The sequence below is a fragment of the Eschscholzia californica genome, unplaced genomic scaffold (assembly GCF_041429995.1).
Source record: "Eschscholzia californica isolate CP2 unplaced genomic scaffold, dmEscCali1.0.p SCAF_1, whole genome shotgun sequence".
Classification (NCBI taxonomy): Eukaryota; Viridiplantae; Streptophyta; class Magnoliopsida; order Ranunculales; family Papaveraceae; genus Eschscholzia; species Eschscholzia californica.
The window spans coordinates 565,484-583,093 of NW_028238198.1; the positions used below are offsets into that span (position 1 = coordinate 565,484).

Sequence of the window (17,610 nt, forward strand, 5' to 3'; positions counted from 1 at the left end):
ACGCGCCTCTCCCAAGACAAATTTGAGAGTGAATATGTGAAGGAAAAAGACTCTTTAACACTTACCGGAGGGGTCTTTAAAATTTCCCTACAAGTTATACAATTAGTTTGTTAACAAGCGTCAAATGTTAATAAGTTTTTAACTCTATTCGAAATGAAAACTTTTTTGGTGAGACCGAGAATAAAAATAATCTTGTGCTCCCAAACTACACTTTAGTCTTCTAGCACCAATACTATATCGGTTTCCATTCTAATAATTCTCATAAAGTAACTTTTGGAACCATCAATTTGTAGCCAAGTTGTTAGTACATCTACTCTGCAATACAGAGATCTCAAATTTGATCTCATAGAAGTGCGAATATAAGATTATGAAACTTTGGTATAATAAAGCAGTTAGATGAGCTTTAGGCTAGGTAGTTTTGTTGGGTTTTTAACCAAAAGTTTCTGTAACGTTGATATTCAGTAGTTATCGTGTTTATCACATCGTTTTGATGTATCATTGTTTTTTGTAACGACATGGTAGTGAATATCCCAAAAAAAAATAAAAAGCAACTCCCGGCTAGAGGACAAGGCAAGTTGACTGTCCCACCATCACACAGTCTACTTGTTCTCCCAAACACTCATTTACTAAAGCCACCTAAAAACTCAGCTGAGATTAGTCCCACATCGGGCAGTTTGTTACAAGTTTCATACAATATGTAGGTGCTTCCTACTTACAATGTTGTGTTCGTTGAAAGGAGAGACGGTTGGCATCTCCCCTGACAGGGACGGGATCTGCTTTCGAGCATTCCTGTTACCACACATGGTTAAGGCTACCCACTTCGGTGGATCTTTACCCCAATTTTTTTTTATTTTCCACCCCACCACCCTTCGATATTTGAAGAAGAAATTTGGGATTCTTATCAATCATATCCATCCAAAAGTCCTGTAATCATCACACAGACGCATAAACCCTAGAGAGAGAGAGAGAGAGAGGTATGAGAGCTACCCAGATACCCAAGTTGTTAGTTCCTTCTCTAAGACAGACTTTTCCCATCACCAGGTAATTATACTTACTAGTTTCTCAAACCCCCTTTTTAATGGATTTCAATAGAGGGTATGTAAATTTTTTAGGGATTTCATTTTGTGTATAGGCTAGTTAGAGTGTTCTTATTCATGGGTTATAAGTAAAATTGGGTGTTTTATATATCAATTTTGAATCTGGGATTTTTTTTTTCACTTCACTTAAAAGATTAGATTTTTTAGATTCCAGAATGTTGCTGTTTGTAGTTTGTGTGGGTAAAAATGTGAGATATCTTCCTAACAGATGAAAAATGTAAGGATTGCTCCTAGTTTAGATGTAATTTGCTTGGATTTGGCACCATTTTGTGAGTTAAAATGGAACTTCCAGTTGAAGAAAACCCTATCTTCTTCTTCATTTTTCTTTTTCTTGTGGTGATTAGTTGGTATTCTTGACTTCACTTGATGTTTATATGAACCAAGTTGTAGTTAAGCCACTGCTTATTGTTCATTTTTTCTCTTTTTCCTAATTCCGTGACACGAATTAGGCGAAGGTTAGTTGTGAAGCCACCATTTCCTATTCATAGGAAGAATGCACAATACGATCATTGAACCAACTACTGGGTAGAGAAAACTCAAATATTGGGTTTTCGGAACCCAATGGCAATGGGTTGTTCTAATATTAAAGATAGATAATACACGCGTAGAGAAAAAGACATTGCTTTCTTATCATGTTTGAATTTGGGTAGAACTTGGTAGAACATAACGATACTTCTACTATTTCGAATCAGAATTCGGGGTTTAAAAGGTTAACAATTGATTTTAAAGGGATTGTTTGTTGATTAAGAATCACTAACTCACCGAGCAGAATGGGAATAATACTCTCCGATTCAATTAACCATGAACCTAATTTTTTGAGATATTTTTGTTCTTAACCTTATCTAGCTAAAAGAAGTAACAATGTCGTAGTTTTTTCAGGAAGCATATTTGTTTTCCTCGAAAGGTCTTCTTATGTCGAGCACAGTTCAGTAATGTCTCAGCTGAATCTGGAGAAGATGGGTCTTTCAACATTCGAACTGTGCCTTTAAACCAGTTAACTGCAGAGAAAGAAGAAGCGAAAGCTGTCTTAAACTTGTTTCTCAAAAAACGAGGTCTAAGCAACGCAGTCGCATCAAGGACAATCAATACATCAGATCATCTTATCGAACATCTTGTGTCTAGGCTTCATTCTGTTCATAAAACTCGGTATCTAGTAGGTTCGTTCTAAACGTTTTAAACAATTTTATTCGAAATTACCGATTGTTTCCCTATAATAGTAATCAAATTTCTATTGGCTTTTGTTTTCACAGGAAGAGAGCTTTCCACACTTGAGATAAGAGATACACTTATTCCATACCTCGATTCTCTTCTTAAAGAAGATGGAGAAATTTTGATGGATTCAATCGAAAGCTTTCCAGATCCACCAGGAAAAGAAAAACCGAAAGCCCAATCTCCTCCAATCAGTCCATCTCTCAACTCCAAGAAAATTAAAGCAATGGCTAGAGTGAGTGAGATGGGTACCGACGGTCAACTTCCCCCGCACGTACTCTACCTTGTCGACGTAGGCTTAGAGCTTGACCAGATCAAAACAATGGCTCGAAAGTTCCCAGCTTTTGCCTACTACAGCTTGGAAGGGAAAATCAAACCCGTGGTTGAATTCCTCCTTGACCTTGGGGTTCCCCGATCAGATATCCCGACAATCTTATACAAAAGACCTCAGTTGTGTGGGATTAGTCTCTCGGAGAACTTAATACCCACCATGGCGTTCTTAGAGAACTTGGGTGTGGACAAGAAACAATGGGCTAAAGTGATATACAGGTTCCCGGCATTGCTCACATATAGCAGACAGAAGGTAAAATCAACGGTCGATTTCCTCTACGAATTGAGTATCTCAGAGGAAAACATCGGTAAGATTCTTACACGTTGCCCTCATGTTATAAGTTATAGTGTGGAAGGTAATTTACGGCCAACTGCCGAATATTTCAGCAAAATGGGTGTTGATGTCGGAATTCTTGTTCATCGAGCACCACAGATTTTCGGTCTTAGTATCGAAGCGAATTTGAAGCCAATTACAGAGTTTTTCTTACAAAAGGGTTATAATATGGAAGAAATAGGAACTATGGTATCAAGATATGGAGCTCTGTATACTTTTAGCTTGGAAGAAAATATAATACCGAAATGGGAATACTTTTTAACCATGGATTATTCAAGATCAGAGCTAGTTAAGTTTCCTCAGTTTTTCGGGTATAGTTTGGAAGAGAGAATTAAACCAAGGTATGCACAAGTTAGAGAAAGTGGAGTTAAGTTGTTTCTGAACCAGGTTTTGTCGGTTTCAGAAGCCGATTTTGACAAGGTTTTGAAGAAGAAAATGAAGAAAATGGTCGATGGGTAGGCATTTTTAACCCCGAAAACAATGGTGATGTTCGTTCCACGATGTAAGTTTGACTCTATAGTTTTGAATGTAATTGCGTATTCTGTAAACTACTCTGAAGCATCAAATCTATTCTGATTCAGAAATGGGTTGTTATGGGTAACTTATCATTATCATATAAAGTAGTAGCAGACAAGAGAGCTACTGTTTTTTTTTTTCCTCCTCATGTCTCAAATCTAACTTGATGTTTAAATTGGATCGAGTTACATTTCATGATGTTTGTGTTTGTCCGACTCTTTGGATTGTTTCGAATCTATTTAATTCAGACGAATGAGATTCAAACGAATCAAAATAGTCCGATTGTAACAGCTACGACCGATCATGATCAAATGACATTAAATAGCCTTGTAAAGAGCAATACGAATTCAATATCTTTATGTATGAAATCTGATGACTAAAGAGTTATTACTTTTTTTTTTGTTGAAATAAAGAGTTATTACTTGATACCTTGAAAACTGAAAAACAGAAAGATGAGCAAAATGAGATAGGGTTTGTTAAGCTTGTGATAAAGAAGATTTAGATTTTTGCTATAGAAGATTACTATATTTTTTTTATAATTTCATATTCTACTATGTTCATAAGAACAAAATTTTCGATAATTTAACTTGTTATTTTTCTAAGTAAAAGAATTGATGTAAACAACTTTGACCCATCTTCTATTTTATAGTTTGTTTTTCAAGGCCAAATTTGTTGTTCAAGAAAAATGCAATTTCTATTTTATAGTTTGTTTTTCAAGGAAATGGGAGTAACTTCAAAAATATTCTTGGTTTTGGATTAAACTTTGAAAAGGTAGAAAAAAGAGTAGCTACAGAGTCAAGTTATTTGTTAATATGTTATTTTAATCTTAATCTCCTCCATTAAAATGAAGGTATAAAGAAATAAAAGCAAATGGTAGATGGTGTTTGGTGTTGACTCCAACTCCATGCCAAACTTTGAATGTGATTGGGTCTCACATAGAAATTAAATATTCTTAAATTTTAATTTTACGACTATGTCCCTCAAACCTCCAAAAATCGACTCACATTGTTTCAATGTATCCCCCCTCCTACTTATTATCTGGGTATACTAAGAGAGATGTTCGGTCTAACAAGACTACTATGAAATGTTTACTCGCAGGTGGGTCCAACTCTTTTATTCAGATTCATGGTTTCTCTTGGCTATATCGCTCATCTAAGAGAGAGATCGAATTTCAAGAAATATTGAATGTTTGTCAATACACAAATTTGAAACTTCCCGGGTTGTCAATCACTATCATAATCAATCATACAAATTCTTGAATTAGTCGATTCCAACTCTTTCAAATTTTGGGAAAAACGGGTATGAATTTCTTAGACTGATGTGAAATCTGACTCTGGACCTTATCATTCCGATAAGATTTTAGTTTGATGTGTCTAACTCGTAGTGTCTCATTCTTCTGAATAGATGATTAATTAGTACTGTTGTTTGCTCCAAAAATGGAGCCGACCACAACCAGAAAGCTGATGTGCCGACACTCATTAGTTCGGACGTATTTCTCTCCACATACTCGAACCAATGAAAACCTACTACATCAACTTTTGAACTGTACTCAGACTCTCATTTTAAGATCAAATAGCTTTTTTGACTATTCATATTGATTTTTAGTCTCCTCTATTCAGACGAGTCAGATCCCATAGACAGTAAGGGTATAATAGTCATTTGGAGAATAAAGATAGAGAAAGGAAAGAAAAAGTGGACCGGGGCTCTGATTTCAAGCTTTTTGGTAGAATCAACGCAAACTGCCTTACCCTCTCTATTTTCAACTCTTTCTTTCTTTCTCTCTCTATAAAGTTGAAAACAAAGAGATTTGGTAGCTCCGCCGAGCCAAAACCACAAAAATGGCGACCTCTTCTTCTGTTGATTTGGAAAATGTTGATTCCGTCGATCTTATGACTGAGCTTCTTCGTCGTTTCAAATGTGCACCTAAACCAGACAAACGCCTCATCCTCATCGGTATTTCCCTCTCTCTCTCTCTCTATCTCTTCATTTCACTTTCTTATTCGTCAATTCCTTCTTATACTCAAGTTTGATCCAGTAAACTAAAACTTCACATTTCATGAGATTGGGGCTTGATCTGTAGTTTTCATGGAGATTTATAACTTGGGTCATGTTTGTTTTTTTTTTCTCATTTTGAGGATTTCATGGAGAATTCTTCTTCTATTAAACCTTTGTTACAAGAAAAAAAAAAGAAGTTTTTTTTTTTTTGGTAGGGTTTTGGTGGAGATCTCTTTATTTCTTTAATGGATTTTGTTTTTTTAACTGTAATAAAACTGAGATTAACTTATTTCTGGATCTGTATTTTTTCAATGCTTTGTTTATGTAAGATGAGCTAGGGTTTTGTATACTGATTACCTAGGGTTTTGATAATTGCTTTCTTTATGTGTGATTTTAGAACTGTATTAAACTTTGATTGAGCTTGAAGCAACATCTACTTTAGCAAATTGTACTGTCTATTATTAAGTGCATTGGTTTCAAACCCTAAAAAACCTAACTTTTTGCCTTCACAACCTTCAATAGTAATTTCAGGAAACTGAATAATATTAGAAAATGAATACTTCTGATGATTATTTTCATTGAAGTTCTCGGTCCCATATGAGGGATTATGACCATTAAGTATTAGAATTCTTCGATTAGAAAAGTGAAAAAAAAAAATCCGACTTCTCTTTACGACATGGAGGATGGTTATAGAAGTTTATATCCTATATTTATATCACTCATGGCGTAGTTTATGAAAACCAAGTCCTCGCGATTTATGTGTGTAAGATCTACTCGTATACATAGACATGATTAATACATGATTGCAGGTCCACCTGGGTCTGGGAAAGGAACTCAATCACCCATCATCAAAGATGACTATTGTTTGTGTCATTTGGCGACTGGTGATATGCTAAGGGCTGCTGTTGCCGCTAAAACTCCTCTTGGAATCAAGGCAAAAGAAACTATGGAAAAGGTAAAATCATATCAGAATTTGGGGTACATAATTTGCCCCAGTGTAGCAACATTATTACCTGTTCTATTTGAAGATACGTTTATTTATTTAATTTTTGAATCTTTCGATGCACCTATCATGATTTCACAGGGAGAACTTGTTTCTGATGACTTGGTTGTTGGGATAATTGATGAAGCAATGAAGAAGCCATCGTGTCAGAAAGGTTTCATTCTTGATGGTTTCCCAAGAACAGTAGCTCAAGCAGAAAAGGTCATACCTTTGTCATCTTTTCTTTCTTTTACAATGATCAGTACATATCGGTATTCGGTGGTGCCTACCCAGTACCCATCTATATCTTTTTATGGCACAAGTAATCTTTTATTGATCAATTAAACAGTTGTGAGAATACAAGATGTAATAGTAATATTTCATCCCTTTCCACTGCGTCTACATGATTCTCTATCAGCTTTTCTCATGCTTTATTGTCTTTATTGTTTCAGCTCGATGAGATGCTAGGAAAGCAGGGAACGAAAATTGACAAGGTGCTCAACTTTGCAATTGATGATGCCATCTTGGAGGAGAGAATTACCGGTCGCTGGATCCACCCTTCAAGTGGTCGGTCATACCACACAAAATTTGCTCCCCCGAAGGTTCCTGGTGTCGATGATGTAAGAATAATAGTTGTGTTCATATATCTTCATTAACAGTTCTATCAAAACTCTGATGTGTTGATCCATCGAACTTAAATACGCGCATGTGTTACTAAATTCTTTTTGCTGCAGATCTTAAAAGGGTAGAAAAATGAAAAGCACCCCCTAATGAAATTTTGAAATATGATATACCACATAATATTTTGAGTTATTTGTTTAACGCTTCATCTCGCTCAAAATAATTATGAGCTGGTTTACAGTATAATGTGTTCTTCCATATCGTGAGGTCAAAAATCTAAATAACAATTGAAAGTTTTGAAATGTACCTTAACGCTTTAAGGTGCTTCTTTTTTAAGGTTACTGGAGAGCCATTGATTCAACGGAAAGATGATAATGCTGCAGTTCTAAAGTCGAGGTTGGAGGCATTCCACAAGCAGACCAAGCCGGTAAAGATGCTTTCTTTTCTAAATTTCTGTATACATTCTTCCGATTTTGGTCGCTGTTGTAAACTTAAGATTCTTTCGAAAAGATTAAGATCAAGCAAACTATCTTGAAAGGTTATTAGGAATTTAGGATCAAGAGCACTAGGTTTCGACAAATAAAATTCTCATAAACTATTCATGGTTTATATCCCTTTATAATTATTGTTCAGACGTAAATTGATAGCCATCAATAGAGATTACGCCATCGGATCATTGCACTTGAAGTGTTGGAATCTCTTAGTATCTCTAAGATGAAATCCAACTTTCGACAATTTATCTTTGACCTCCTAACTTTTTCCGAAACTAATAAACAGTACTCATATTTTGACCATTTCAGGACGTCTCATTTATTCTTTATCAAGACTATTAACGGACACTATTACCTTTTGTTTTTCAGGTCATTGACTACTATGCTCAGAAAGGCATTGTTGCTCAGCTTCATGCAGAGAAACCTCCCAAAGAGGTCACAACTGAGGTTCAGAAAGTTCTCTCTTAACAATGGAGCTCTGTTATTTAGCTTTTTATACAAGTAGTGACATTTTGAATCCTTTTCCAACTTTCTTTTCATATGTAATCCGATTCATTATCGGAACGGCTTATCTATGTTAATTTTTCGTTTATATCTTCTTCGTAACTATACATGCCATTGGCGTGGTCCTTAAACGGCTTGGAATTTGCTGAATAAAACTTCAGATATGAAAATTTGAGAAATTTGTTTTCAAGTACAACTTTGAGTATTTCATTTTCTAGTATTCTCATGGTTGTGTTGGTAGGGTTACGGTTAGTAGTTGGTCATATATGGAAACTTATCAGTTAAAAAAGGGGTAAGTTTGATTATGCATTTCTGTCAGGGGTTAAACTCAAAAACCCTTTTTAGTGCCTCTTATGTTCTTTTTAAAGGTTTTTATAGAGGACGAAGAGTCTCATTATTGGATATCAAAGACCATCACAACTCATCCGCTAATTCTTCAACATCAGTTAGTCGGTTCAGACCTCCACTTAGTTTCACCCAAGCTTCATCTTGGTCATGGGGAGATCACCCAGGTCCGGATCCAAGCTTCATCTTGGTCATGGGTACATCTCCCAGGTCCCTTGACCAAGCCCCACTGCCTATGAGTCACCGGCTCATTCTTTAACAGGCACGCCGTCAGACCCTGGCCTCCTCCCACTGCTTGGAAGCTTATGATTTCATGTTCTATTTCACTTTGATATCAGGATTCCTGTCACCCTTCACTCTCAGTACTACTTCGCTGTAGACAAATACATTGTCGACTGTGTTACATGTTACCACCCTACCAAAGAGGGTTTCACAATCTTTTCGGAACGGTTCTCTCTAGAAATTTCATTTCATAACCGTTTAATTATAGTTAAGCTAAACCATTTATTGGTTAGTTTGATCCTGATAACTGTGTGGGTAATATTGGACTTTAATGCCAAAAAATGCACTTGGTTGAGAAAATTAGTAAGAAAACAGTTATTTCTGTTACAAATTTGAGTGGTATTCTGGTAATATTTGCACTTCATCAAGGATATTTTAGGCTTTATCAAAGTTTAGTTACTAGTATTTAGTTAGTCTCTTAAGAAAGAACCAGACCAGTAAACCGCCATTAAAGAATCCATTCAAGAAAAAGAAGAAGATAATCAGTTGCAGAAAACACAAGAACATTATTATCATGGCAAGATCAAAAACCAACATCAAGAACTCATTAATCACAGTTTGCCCATTTCATTTCTTTCAATATCTTTCATCAATTTCTTCACCAAAATCATCATCATCATCACTTCTCTTCTCTCCAAGAAAGAACTCATCATCAAGAAACAACCCAAACTTCTTTTCATCTTCTTCAACAATCCTTTATCTCTCATTTCTTTTCTTACTTACCTTATTCACTCTGTTTGAAATTTCAAATGTTAGTTTCAAACCCATCTCTAATCATTACTCAACTCCATGTTTTTCTTCTCTCACTTCATCACCAACAACCTTATTCTCATCTTCTTCTTTCTCATTTGCTCGTTCGACTTTAATGTCTTCCGATAACGAAGAAGATATCTTCAAATTGTCTAGTACTGTAATGGTTCCATTACCAGCTCATGGAATTACTGGTAATTTGACAGAGGAAGAAAGAGAATTTTGGAAACAACCTGATGGAGAAGGGTATAAACCATGCTTAGATTTTAGTATTGGATATCGAAGATCATCATCGAAGATTTCTCAAGAAAAGAGAAGGTTTTTGGTTGTTGTTGCTTCAGGAGGATTAAACCAACAGAGAAATCAGATTATTGATGCAGTTGTTATTGCTAGAATTCTTGAAGCAGCTCTGGTTATACCAATTTTGCAGGTCAATCTGATTTGGGGAGATGAAAGGTAAGTAACAATCTTGATGATTTGATGATGATGTCTTGATATGGGTTTTTATTCTAACTTCATAATCTATGATTATATTCAGTGAATTTTCAGATATATTTGATGTTGAACATTTCATTCGAACTTTACGAGTAGATATTCGAATAGTATCATCTCTTCCATCGACACATCAAATTGCAAGACCACCTCCTGAAACTAAAATTCCTCATGATATTTCTCCATTTTGGATTCGAACCCGATTCTCCAAACAAGTAAGAGAATGCCCTAAAATGTTGTTAAATAGTAACTATATCGAACGGAATGAAGCTAATATATTTGAGATTATGATATTGCGTAGTTAAACGAAGAAGGGGTTCTCGTCTTGAAAGGGTTAGATTCTAAACTCTCTAAGAATCTCCCATCCGATCTTCAGAAACTTCGCTGCAAGGTAACGAATCTATGGTTTTAATCAAGGGTTAAATTCGATAATTCGTATTTGCTTATTAGTGTCTATATTCTCAAGAACATTTGTGAAATTTTGATGCAGGTAGCATTCCATGGACTGAGATTTGCAGGTCCAGTTTTAGAGCTTGGGAATAGACTTGCAAGGAGAATGTGGATCGAAGGACCTTATATAGCAATACATCTTCGATTAGAGAAGGATGTTTGGATTAGAACTGGATGTCGAACTGGTTTAGGATCAAGATTCGATGATATTATCGTCAAAGAAAGGGAGTCTCGTCCAGAATATCTTACTGGAAGACTTAATATGAGCGAAAATCATCGTCGATTAGCAGGGCTCTGTCCTCTGAGTGCACTAGAGGTTGCTAGGTATATCTCACACACACAAACACACACACTTTCTCTCTCTAGGTTCTGATGCTGTTGTTGTTTTTGTTGCAGACTATTGAAAGGGTTAGGGGCGCCGAGCAGTGCCAGAGTATATTGTGCAGGAGGAGAACCATTTGGAGGCACTGAAGCTCTGCAGCCATTAATGACAGAGTTCCCAAACTTGGTGACGAAGGAGATGTTGGCGCGAGGAGGAGAGCTAGAACCATACATGAACAGATCGTCGGCTCTAGCTGCCATCGACTACATTGTTTCATTGAGCAGTGATGTTTTCATGGCTTCCCATGGTGGAAATATGGGTAGTGCGATGCAGGGCCATCGAGCATATGTTGGGCATAGGAAATTTGTGAAGCCGAATAAGAGAGCGATGATACCTTACTTTGATGACGATGAAAATGCGCTTCACGGTGACGAGTTTAGAAGCATAATGAGGTATTTGCACAAGGAATCACTAGGGCAGCCAAGCCCAAGGGATAACAAGAGAGGTCGTGATGTTATTGCGTATCCTGTACCGGAATGCATGTGCAAACGTCGATGAAACAAGGATGGGATGACGAGCTCTCTCTCTCTCTCTCTCTCTCTCTAAAATTGTGTAAGAGTAGTAAACAAGTAATCTGAGACAAAGTAGATTTTAAAATCTTCGACTACCATTTCAATTCAAGAATTTGCAGTACCTTACACAGTAACAACACAGGCACACTTATATTAGACTTGTTGAAGACACAAAGTCACAAACACACCTCAAAAAACAATCACAACTCAGACCAGCAAACTATAACTCCAAATCTATATAGAACAGCAATAGCTCATGCTAAAATGGGTCACCGGTATCTAAAAACCTAATCACTAGAATATCTGTCCTCATCTTCATCTTCGTGAGCCGTTACAACCTTCTCTATAAACTTCCTTCGAACTCCATCAATAACAGCATCTCTAGATGAGTCACCTGTATTCTGGCCGTCGTTAAGTACAGGATCCGATTGACATAGAATTAGTGCGACACCTGAAATATCAAGTTCGGAATAGAAACCCAAAAGAAATTAGGATTTAGCCTTTCGGAGAAGCCATGATATGTTTTAAAAGTTAACCAGAACCCAATGTCTAACTTCATACATTGATAATTCCCATTAATGATGCAAAACCGAAATGGTTTCATCGTATAAATTTACTTCTTGATAAGAATTTCCTTAGTTACGAATCAGTAGTATAAATAAAAGAAGGATCATAAGATAAAGAAAATGACATAATGAAAAGAGAGATGGGATACCTTCAGGGGTACACCTTCGCCCGAATTGATGCATGCCAACATGAGTTGCTTTGACAGCACTGTTATTATAAACCAAGATAGTAGGAACATTACGATCTGGGTAGTTTGGTATGCAATCTGTAGATATTATCTTGACGAATTTCGTTGCAGGATATCTTGTAGCTAGTTCGTCCAGGCACCGTAGGAGTAACACACATTCCGGGATTCTGCGAGCAAATAGTTGCATAAAACATCATCTATAGAAATATCACGGCATCACGCATCTTATGAATATAAATGATTACGGAAATCTCTCGACTAAATAACGAAGTTATCCGCAGTTCGACAATGAGAGTAACTATGCAGGTGTTGTAGAACAATTATCCCAGATAGTAGGTGTAGAGCTAGACAATTCGAAAGCATCAATAAACCAAACCCATAAAAAGACTTGCAAATTAGCAAAGGGAGTACAGAAAAATCTAGGTTTGTTAGGTTACCCTTCTTTGTACAAACAAACAACAACCCAAACGTCCGGTGGAGCTTGAGAGACTTCGCGAACAAAATCCGATCCTGATATCGGAGTTACTGATCCAAACTTCGCAATCCTAGCAGTTTCTTTGATCTCTGCCAACCTTTTCCTTCTAAATTGAGTGAAAAACAATAGCTTGTTAAACAAAAATATGATGAATCGGAAAAAATTTACATTTTGAAAAAACGAAAGATGTCGAAAGTGGAGGACAAGAAATGCTTCTACTAATGGTCGAACCTGTATTCTTCGAGGAATCGATCATCGTCAAAATCAGGATCGTCCTCGAGATCCTCGAGATCTTCTTCAGTTTTGTTATCAATCCAAGCTTTATCCTTAGGTTTAGAACTCTCATCTTCAGATGGAGTAAAAGCAGGAGGTTTGAAAGGAGCTGGCTTTGGAGGTAAATTACCCAATTTTGTTTGAATATCATCCCATTGAGTTGTTCTTCCTTCAACATCTTTGTATATAAAATGATAATCCCCCATATTTTGTTTGAATACTTTCAGACCTTCACAACAATCTTCCCTATTCCTCTCTCTCTCTCTCTCTCTCTACATTATGAAAAAAACATTATGAAATCTCAGTCAGAGTCACCACTTAAATCGTCTAATACCTTAATATTCCGACCAAACAAAACCTACCCAGAAAGCTTAGACCCTTATTAGTGGAAGGAATTTTAATGGGTACCAGTAATTATGAGGATCCAAATTCATTTCCATGATTTTTATTGTCAAAAATCTCAATTACTTTTTAGGATTCAAATCATAGAATGAAATGTTTACAGATTCAGAAGGACATAAAACAAATCGAAAAATCGACTCACCTGGCTGTGTTTACAAACTTTCAGAGAAGATGGCTTCGAGTTCGTATCGGAAATTAGAGATCTGGCCGGCATAAAATAGAGAAAGGGAATGTGTTTGTTTCTTCAAAATTGCGCACGGTAGCTTGCACTATCTTACGCAGGCGCGCATTTTAGCATAAGCTATATTGCGCTGATGCGCACATTCGCAGACGCTTCTGCCCATTTTGGCAGGAGTATTATTTTTAGGGAGGCGCACTTTAGAGCAGCTTGAGCTGAGGCCGTTTCGAGACGCAACCTTATACAACTTGTTTTGCCCACCAAAAAATTGTGTCTTAAGTTGTTTGATTGAGAGATCAATCTGTTGCTAGGGTTATGTTGGCAACCTGAATGAAACAATAATAGTTGATTGTACAGTGTTTTACATGAAATTCGTAGTACTTCACAAATCTTCCTAACGAAAATCTAATACAAATTTGTTAAGTCGTAAGTGTAATAGAATACAATATTCAATAGCAGAATGCAGGAGATAGAGCAAGTTTCAGAGTTTCAGATACACAGGATTCAGAATCTCGCACATAACAAAAAGAACTGATTAATTTTTCTCTTTTTTCACTTATTGTTTATAGGGAATGCTTATAGTTGATAGTCCGACAAAACCTTCCGAAATGAAATGATGACTACAACTTGGTTGTGTTGTTTTCCACCACTTTACTTATTACCCAAACTATCCTTTTTTTTTTATTTACTTGTTTATGGCAAGACATAAACATGACTCTAAAAACAAACCATAACTCAAATTTATTTAATGTTGGACGTCAACAATCAAGAACACCATTAGGGTAATTTGAATCCTCTTAACTCTATAATTTTGCCTTATTTACATTCACAAATCCATTCTCCACAATAACTTGCAAAATTTTGTTTCATGTGAAAGTCATAGCTTAGCAACACGAGACGAAGAGAGGGCAAGCTTAATCAACTCCTTCCTCAATATCTTGCCAGGAGCATTCTTCGGTATCGATTCAATGAATGCTACTTTTCTTATTTTCTTGTATGGTGATACCTGCATATGAAGATGGAGAGGCGAAAGAAGATTAAACTCTTTTGTTGTTTCTACGATTAGACGAGAAAAATGGTAGTTTGAAGTGTCATGAATCGAGGAGATTATAGACAAGAAAAGAGCTTACCTGTTTGGCGATAAAATCGATAACTTCAGATTCATCGAGGGAACTCCTTTGTCGTTTCACCACGAATGCCATTGGCACTTGGCCTGCTTCCTCATTTGGGTACCTGCAAGTTCATTACAAAGGGTAGTTCTTCCACATCATCGGACTAAAGACGTGTACAATACTTGAAGATTACACGAAAACTACCAAGTTGAGACGAACTAAGTCTAATGATGTATACGATAATATTTTAGTGGTTATCGGTGTTCTTACGGAATTACAGCAGCATCGATAACTTCAGGATGGGATAGAAGCAATTCTTCCAATTCAGCAGGAGGGACCTATAATATTGTTTATGCACATTGATATAGCTAGTTAGATCCACTGGTTTATATATTAGAACAATTTCGATATTGGTGTAGTTCGACTAGTACCTGATATCCTTTATACTTGATCAATTCTTTTAACCTTTCGACGAAGAAGAGGAAACCTTCTCCATCGATATAGCAAAGATCGCCAGTCTTAAACCACCACCCGTCTGAATCTAATGTTGCAGTTGTGTTTTCTTCCTCTCCAACATAACCTATTCATACAAGCACAGGAAACAGCTCATTAGCCGAAAATCAATCAAACGAGGATTTGTTCTCGAAGATCCATTCATGAAGTAGAAGAAAATGGAGATACCCTTCATGATGGATGGACCTTTAAGCCAAAGCTCTCCTTGCACGAAAGGAGGTAGTAAAGAACCAGTTTCAGGATCAACAATCTTAGCTTGGTGGTTCGCTATAAGCCTTCCGGTTGAGCCGAGCCGACTAGTCTCGTATGGACCAACTGCCCGGAACACTCCCGCTGCTGTTTCAGTTAATCCATATCCCTTCACAATCACAATTTCGAAAACAGGTTAATCTATCTAAGAATATACATAGTCATGTTGAATTTACTCGAGTGAACAGTCTGACTGGCTAATTTTGGGTCTATTTGAGTCTGACAATTCAGATTCAGACAAGTCAGACTCAACGAGAATAAACAAGACACCACCTAAAGCATACGTCTGCTAACCTGTGCAATGGCAACGTTAGGGAAACGTTCCCTGAATCTTGAAATCACCTCCATTAGTAGCGGAGCTCCACCACACGCGACAGTTCTCAACGAGCTCAAGTCATAATTTTCCGCCCTTGGGTCTCCTTTAGCCATAGCCAGCACCACCGGTGGAGCCACCACCAACTGTGTAACCTTGAAATCCTCAACTGCCTTCATCATCTTCCTCAAATCAAACCTATCCATCATAACTAGTGTCTCACCCATCGCCACCACCTTCAAAATATAAACTAACCCATAAACATGAAACAACGGAACCGTACAGAGTACCACTCCTCCAGCACCACCACCACTGGAAGCTCTTAATTTTGTTTGAAGTGCGTAAATTCCTGCTATAGACGATGTCAAATTACGGTGACTCAACATTACTCCCTTAACTCGGCCTGTCGTTCCGGATGAGTAAAGCATCATTGCTGTATCCGATTGAGTTACCTTCTCCACTAGGTGGTTCGGAATTGTCTTCTTCTTCTTCATCATGGAGTCGAAATCGGGCGAGTCAAGAAGAATAGTTGGGTAATGGAAGGAGGGTAGTTTGCGAGAAGTTTTGGAAGTAGCAAAGGCAATGGTGGGTTTAGAAAGCTTGATCTGGTAAGCAATTTCAGAAACAGAGGAAGTAGGATTGGAAGGAGATATGACAACTCCAAGAGAGAAGAGAGAGAAATAAAGAATTGGGATATGGAGAGATGGTGGGGAGAGAACAAAAGCAATGTCTCCTTTACAGAGACCAATTTGGGTTTGCAGAGAATCAGCAAGAGAATCAACTTGGTGGATAAATTCAGAGTAAGAGAGACGACCACCGGTGACGGAATCAATGAGTGCAGTGGTAGTGTTTTCCGGCGAGGAGTTGGATGTAGTATGGAAGAGAGAGAAAACATAGTTAGAGAGAGAGATGGAGGAATTGGGTGGAGGAAGAGGAGCTGGTGGACTGAGACTGTGGTAAGTGTTAGTTTCCGGGCAGAACCCACTTTTGCTTTCTTCCCTGATTTGGACTTCATCTGGTTTCACCATTTCATACAATCACATAGAGAGAGAGAGAGAGAGAAGATGAAGTCTTATCTCTTCCAACTACTTCCCTAAGTGGAAGTTTCAATTTTTTATAAATGTTGTTTGAACTTCCGTGAAATTATTTACTTATTGGGTTTAGATGTTGATTCACGTCTCTATTTATTAAATAGAAAATTGATATTTAGGATAATTAGTGTCACATCTTTCTAATGTGTCACAACCTTCTCCCATCAGAGTTTTCGGAACAATTTTTACAGTTTAGCAAAAACCGCCTCTCAGAATTTGAAACATCTTAATGTAACAGACTTGAAATACGTTACGGAAAAAAAAAGTAGGCAAACTTTATACAGAAATCCTGTGATGGTTGTTATGATTTGTACTTCCTATTATTTTGATCTACAAAACCGTGAATCACGACAAGCTACATTAGAATTTCTATCTATAATCTGCCTAGTTTTTCTAGTTCCCTAACATCACTCAATAGGCTCACATTGGGTCAAAGAGGGCAGGGCTTGAAAAGGCTCAATAAAAATAAGCATAAGCATAGGAAAACTAATGTAATTCAATTCCAAACTATTATTGTATAGGATGTCAGTGGACTAGGTAAACACAACAAGAAAGATCCATGAAACAAAAAGACAAGCTATCCTTAGTTTTTCTTCACTTCTACAACATTAGAACTCTTAAAATCTTGGCTCGATTATACATCATGTATATTGAGACAGAAATACAGAAAGCAGCCATATCTCAGTAGTCAGCAATACAACTTCCATAAACTCATGTTCATCAGCCATAAATTACCTCTGAAATGTTTAACCAGTAAAACACCAACATTCTTATCACCTTTCACTATATACCCATGAAGGTGGACAACTCTGGCGAATCGTTCAAACAAGCTATTTGAGGAGAGGAGCTCAGCTGCATTTTTCCCTGATAAATTTACCCCGATATATCGGGATCTACGACAATAACTGGTATGGAAATTAAATTAGCAAGTAAACTCATCTGAGTACTCGAACAATAT

General features: G+C 37.0%; 5 protein-coding genes and 1 non-coding gene across 11 annotated transcripts; 4 read left to right on the forward strand and 2 right to left on the reverse strand.

The window, feature by feature from the left end:
- Positions 1-634: 634 nt before the first annotated feature.
- MDA1 (Mitochondrial transcription termination factor family protein) lies at positions 635-3,554 on the forward strand. Of its 2 annotated transcripts, none has more exons than XM_086673648.1 (3): positions 635-1,041; positions 1,977-2,254; positions 2,348-3,554. In XM_086673648.1, exons 1-3 carry the CDS (start codon positions 977-979, stop codon positions 3,427-3,429), a joined length of 1,425 nt encoding a protein of 474 aa, XP_086529774.1. In that variant the 5' UTR covers positions 635-976; the 3' UTR covers positions 3,430-3,554. The 2 variants fall into 2 exon arrangements, with proteins under 2 accessions (XP_086529774.1, XP_086529766.1); XM_086673640.1 differs by having other exon boundaries at positions 725-1,041; positions 1,968-2,254.
- Positions 723-846, forward strand: LOC147562867 (U6atac minor spliceosomal RNA). Its single transcript, XR_015231658.1, has one exon. It is a non-coding gene; the product is annotated as a U6atac minor spliceosomal RNA (small nuclear RNA).
- Positions 3,555-5,166: 1,612 nt separating the features above from the next.
- On the forward strand, positions 5,167-8,272 carry LOC147562868 (adenylate kinase 4-like). Its single transcript, XM_086673657.1, has 6 exons — positions 5,167-5,439; positions 6,291-6,436; positions 6,566-6,685; positions 6,916-7,083; positions 7,422-7,511; positions 7,945-8,272. Exons 1-6 carry the CDS (start codon positions 5,325-5,327, stop codon positions 8,041-8,043), a joined length of 738 nt encoding a protein of 245 aa, XP_086529783.1. The 5' UTR covers positions 5,167-5,324; the 3' UTR covers positions 8,044-8,272.
- A 685-nt stretch (positions 8,273-8,957) lies between these two features.
- LOC147562869 (O-fucosyltransferase family protein) lies at positions 8,958-11,377 on the forward strand. The gene is made up of 5 exons (XM_086673883.1): positions 8,958-9,912; positions 9,995-10,163; positions 10,250-10,339; positions 10,439-10,722; positions 10,795-11,377. Exons 1-5 carry the CDS (start codon positions 9,221-9,223, stop codon positions 11,276-11,278), a joined length of 1,719 nt encoding a protein of 572 aa, XP_086530009.1. The 5' UTR covers positions 8,958-9,220; the 3' UTR covers positions 11,279-11,377.
- Positions 11,370-13,700, reverse strand: LOC147562870 (uncharacterized). 5 transcript variants are annotated; one of them, XM_086673920.1, is made up of 5 exons: positions 13,339-13,700; positions 12,753-13,062; positions 12,484-12,627; positions 12,008-12,213; positions 11,370-11,743 (listed from the first exon to the last, which is right to left on the reverse strand). In XM_086673920.1, exons 2-5 carry the CDS (start codon positions 12,998-13,000, stop codon positions 11,580-11,582), a joined length of 762 nt encoding a protein of 253 aa, XP_086530046.1. In that variant the 5' UTR covers positions 13,001-13,062; positions 13,339-13,700; the 3' UTR covers positions 11,370-11,579. The 5 variants fall into 5 exon arrangements, with proteins under 5 accessions (XP_086530046.1, XP_086530022.1, XP_086530028.1 ...); XM_086673896.1 differs by having other exon boundaries at positions 12,753-13,066; positions 13,339-13,660; XM_086673902.1 differs by having other exon boundaries at positions 12,753-13,058; positions 13,339-13,612.
- A 551-nt stretch (positions 13,701-14,251) lies between these two features.
- On the reverse strand, positions 14,252-16,589 carry LOC147562871 (4-coumarate--CoA ligase-like 9). Its single transcript, XM_086653964.1, has 6 exons — positions 15,543-16,589; positions 15,168-15,357; positions 14,918-15,066; positions 14,757-14,824; positions 14,505-14,607; positions 14,252-14,380 (listed from the first exon to the last, which is right to left on the reverse strand). The coding sequence occupies exons 1-6, from the start codon at positions 16,587-16,589 to the stop codon at positions 14,252-14,254; spliced, it is 1,686 nt and encodes a 561-aa protein (XP_086510090.1).
- Between the last annotated feature and the right edge of the window lie 1,021 nt (positions 16,590-17,610).

What these genes read in the sequence shown, in the direction of transcription:
- MDA1 (XM_086673640.1), top strand. Translation starts at nt 977, where the DNA reads ATGAGAGCTACCCAGATACCCAAGTTGTTAGTTCCTTCTCTAAGACAG. An exon ending in CAGACTTTTCCCATCACCAG is followed by an intron (nt 1,042 to 1,967) that starts GTAATTATACTT and finishes ACAATGTCGTAG; the next exon opens with TTTTTTCAGGAAGCATATTT. An exon ending in TAAAACTCGGTATCTAGTAG is followed by an intron (nt 2,255 to 2,347) that starts GTTCGTTCTAAA and finishes TTGTTTTCACAG; the next exon opens with GAAGAGAGCTTTCCACACTT.
- LOC147562868 (XM_086673657.1), top strand. Translation starts at nt 5,325, where the DNA reads ATGGCGACCTCTTCTTCTGTTGATTTGGAAAATGTTGATTCCGTCGAT. An exon ending in CAAACGCCTCATCCTCATCG is followed by an intron (nt 5,440 to 6,290) that starts GTATTTCCCTCT and finishes ACATGATTGCAG; the next exon opens with GTCCACCTGGGTCTGGGAAA. An exon ending in CAGTAGCTCAAGCAGAAAAG is followed by an intron (nt 6,686 to 6,915) that starts GTCATACCTTTG and finishes TTATTGTTTCAG; the next exon opens with CTCGATGAGATGCTAGGAAA.
- LOC147562869 (XM_086673883.1), top strand. Translation starts at nt 9,221, where the DNA reads ATGGCAAGATCAAAAACCAACATCAAGAACTCATTAATCACAGTTTGC. An exon ending in TTCAGAAACTTCGCTGCAAG is followed by an intron (nt 10,340 to 10,438) that starts GTAACGAATCTA and finishes ATTTTGATGCAG; the next exon opens with GTAGCATTCCATGGACTGAG. An exon ending in AGTGCACTAGAGGTTGCTAG is followed by an intron (nt 10,723 to 10,794) that starts GTATATCTCACA and finishes TTTTTGTTGCAG; the next exon opens with ACTATTGAAAGGGTTAGGGG.
- LOC147562870 (XM_086673896.1), bottom strand. Translation starts at nt 13,410, where the DNA reads ATGCCGGCCAGATCTCTAATTTCCGATACGAACTCGAAGCCATCTTCT. An exon ending in AAGTTTGTAAACACAGCCAG is followed by an intron (nt 13,067 to 13,338) that starts GTGAGTCGATTT and finishes TTCATAATGTAG; the next exon opens with AGAGAGAGAGAGAGAGAGAG. An exon ending in GCGAAGGTGTACCCCTGAAG is followed by an intron (nt 11,744 to 12,007) that starts GTATCCCATCTC and finishes TTGATATTTCAG; the next exon opens with GTGTCGCACTAATTCTATGT.
- LOC147562871 (XM_086653964.1), bottom strand. Translation starts at nt 16,589, where the DNA reads ATGGTGAAACCAGATGAAGTCCAAATCAGGGAAGAAAGCAAAAGTGGG. An exon ending in CTAACGTTGCCATTGCACAG is followed by an intron (nt 15,358 to 15,542) that starts GTTAGCAGACGT and finishes GTGATTGTGAAG; the next exon opens with GGATATGGATTAACTGAAAC. An exon ending in AGGTCCATCCATCATGAAGG is followed by an intron (nt 15,067 to 15,167) that starts GTATCTCCATTT and finishes TTGTATGAATAG; the next exon opens with GTTATGTTGGAGAGGAAGAA.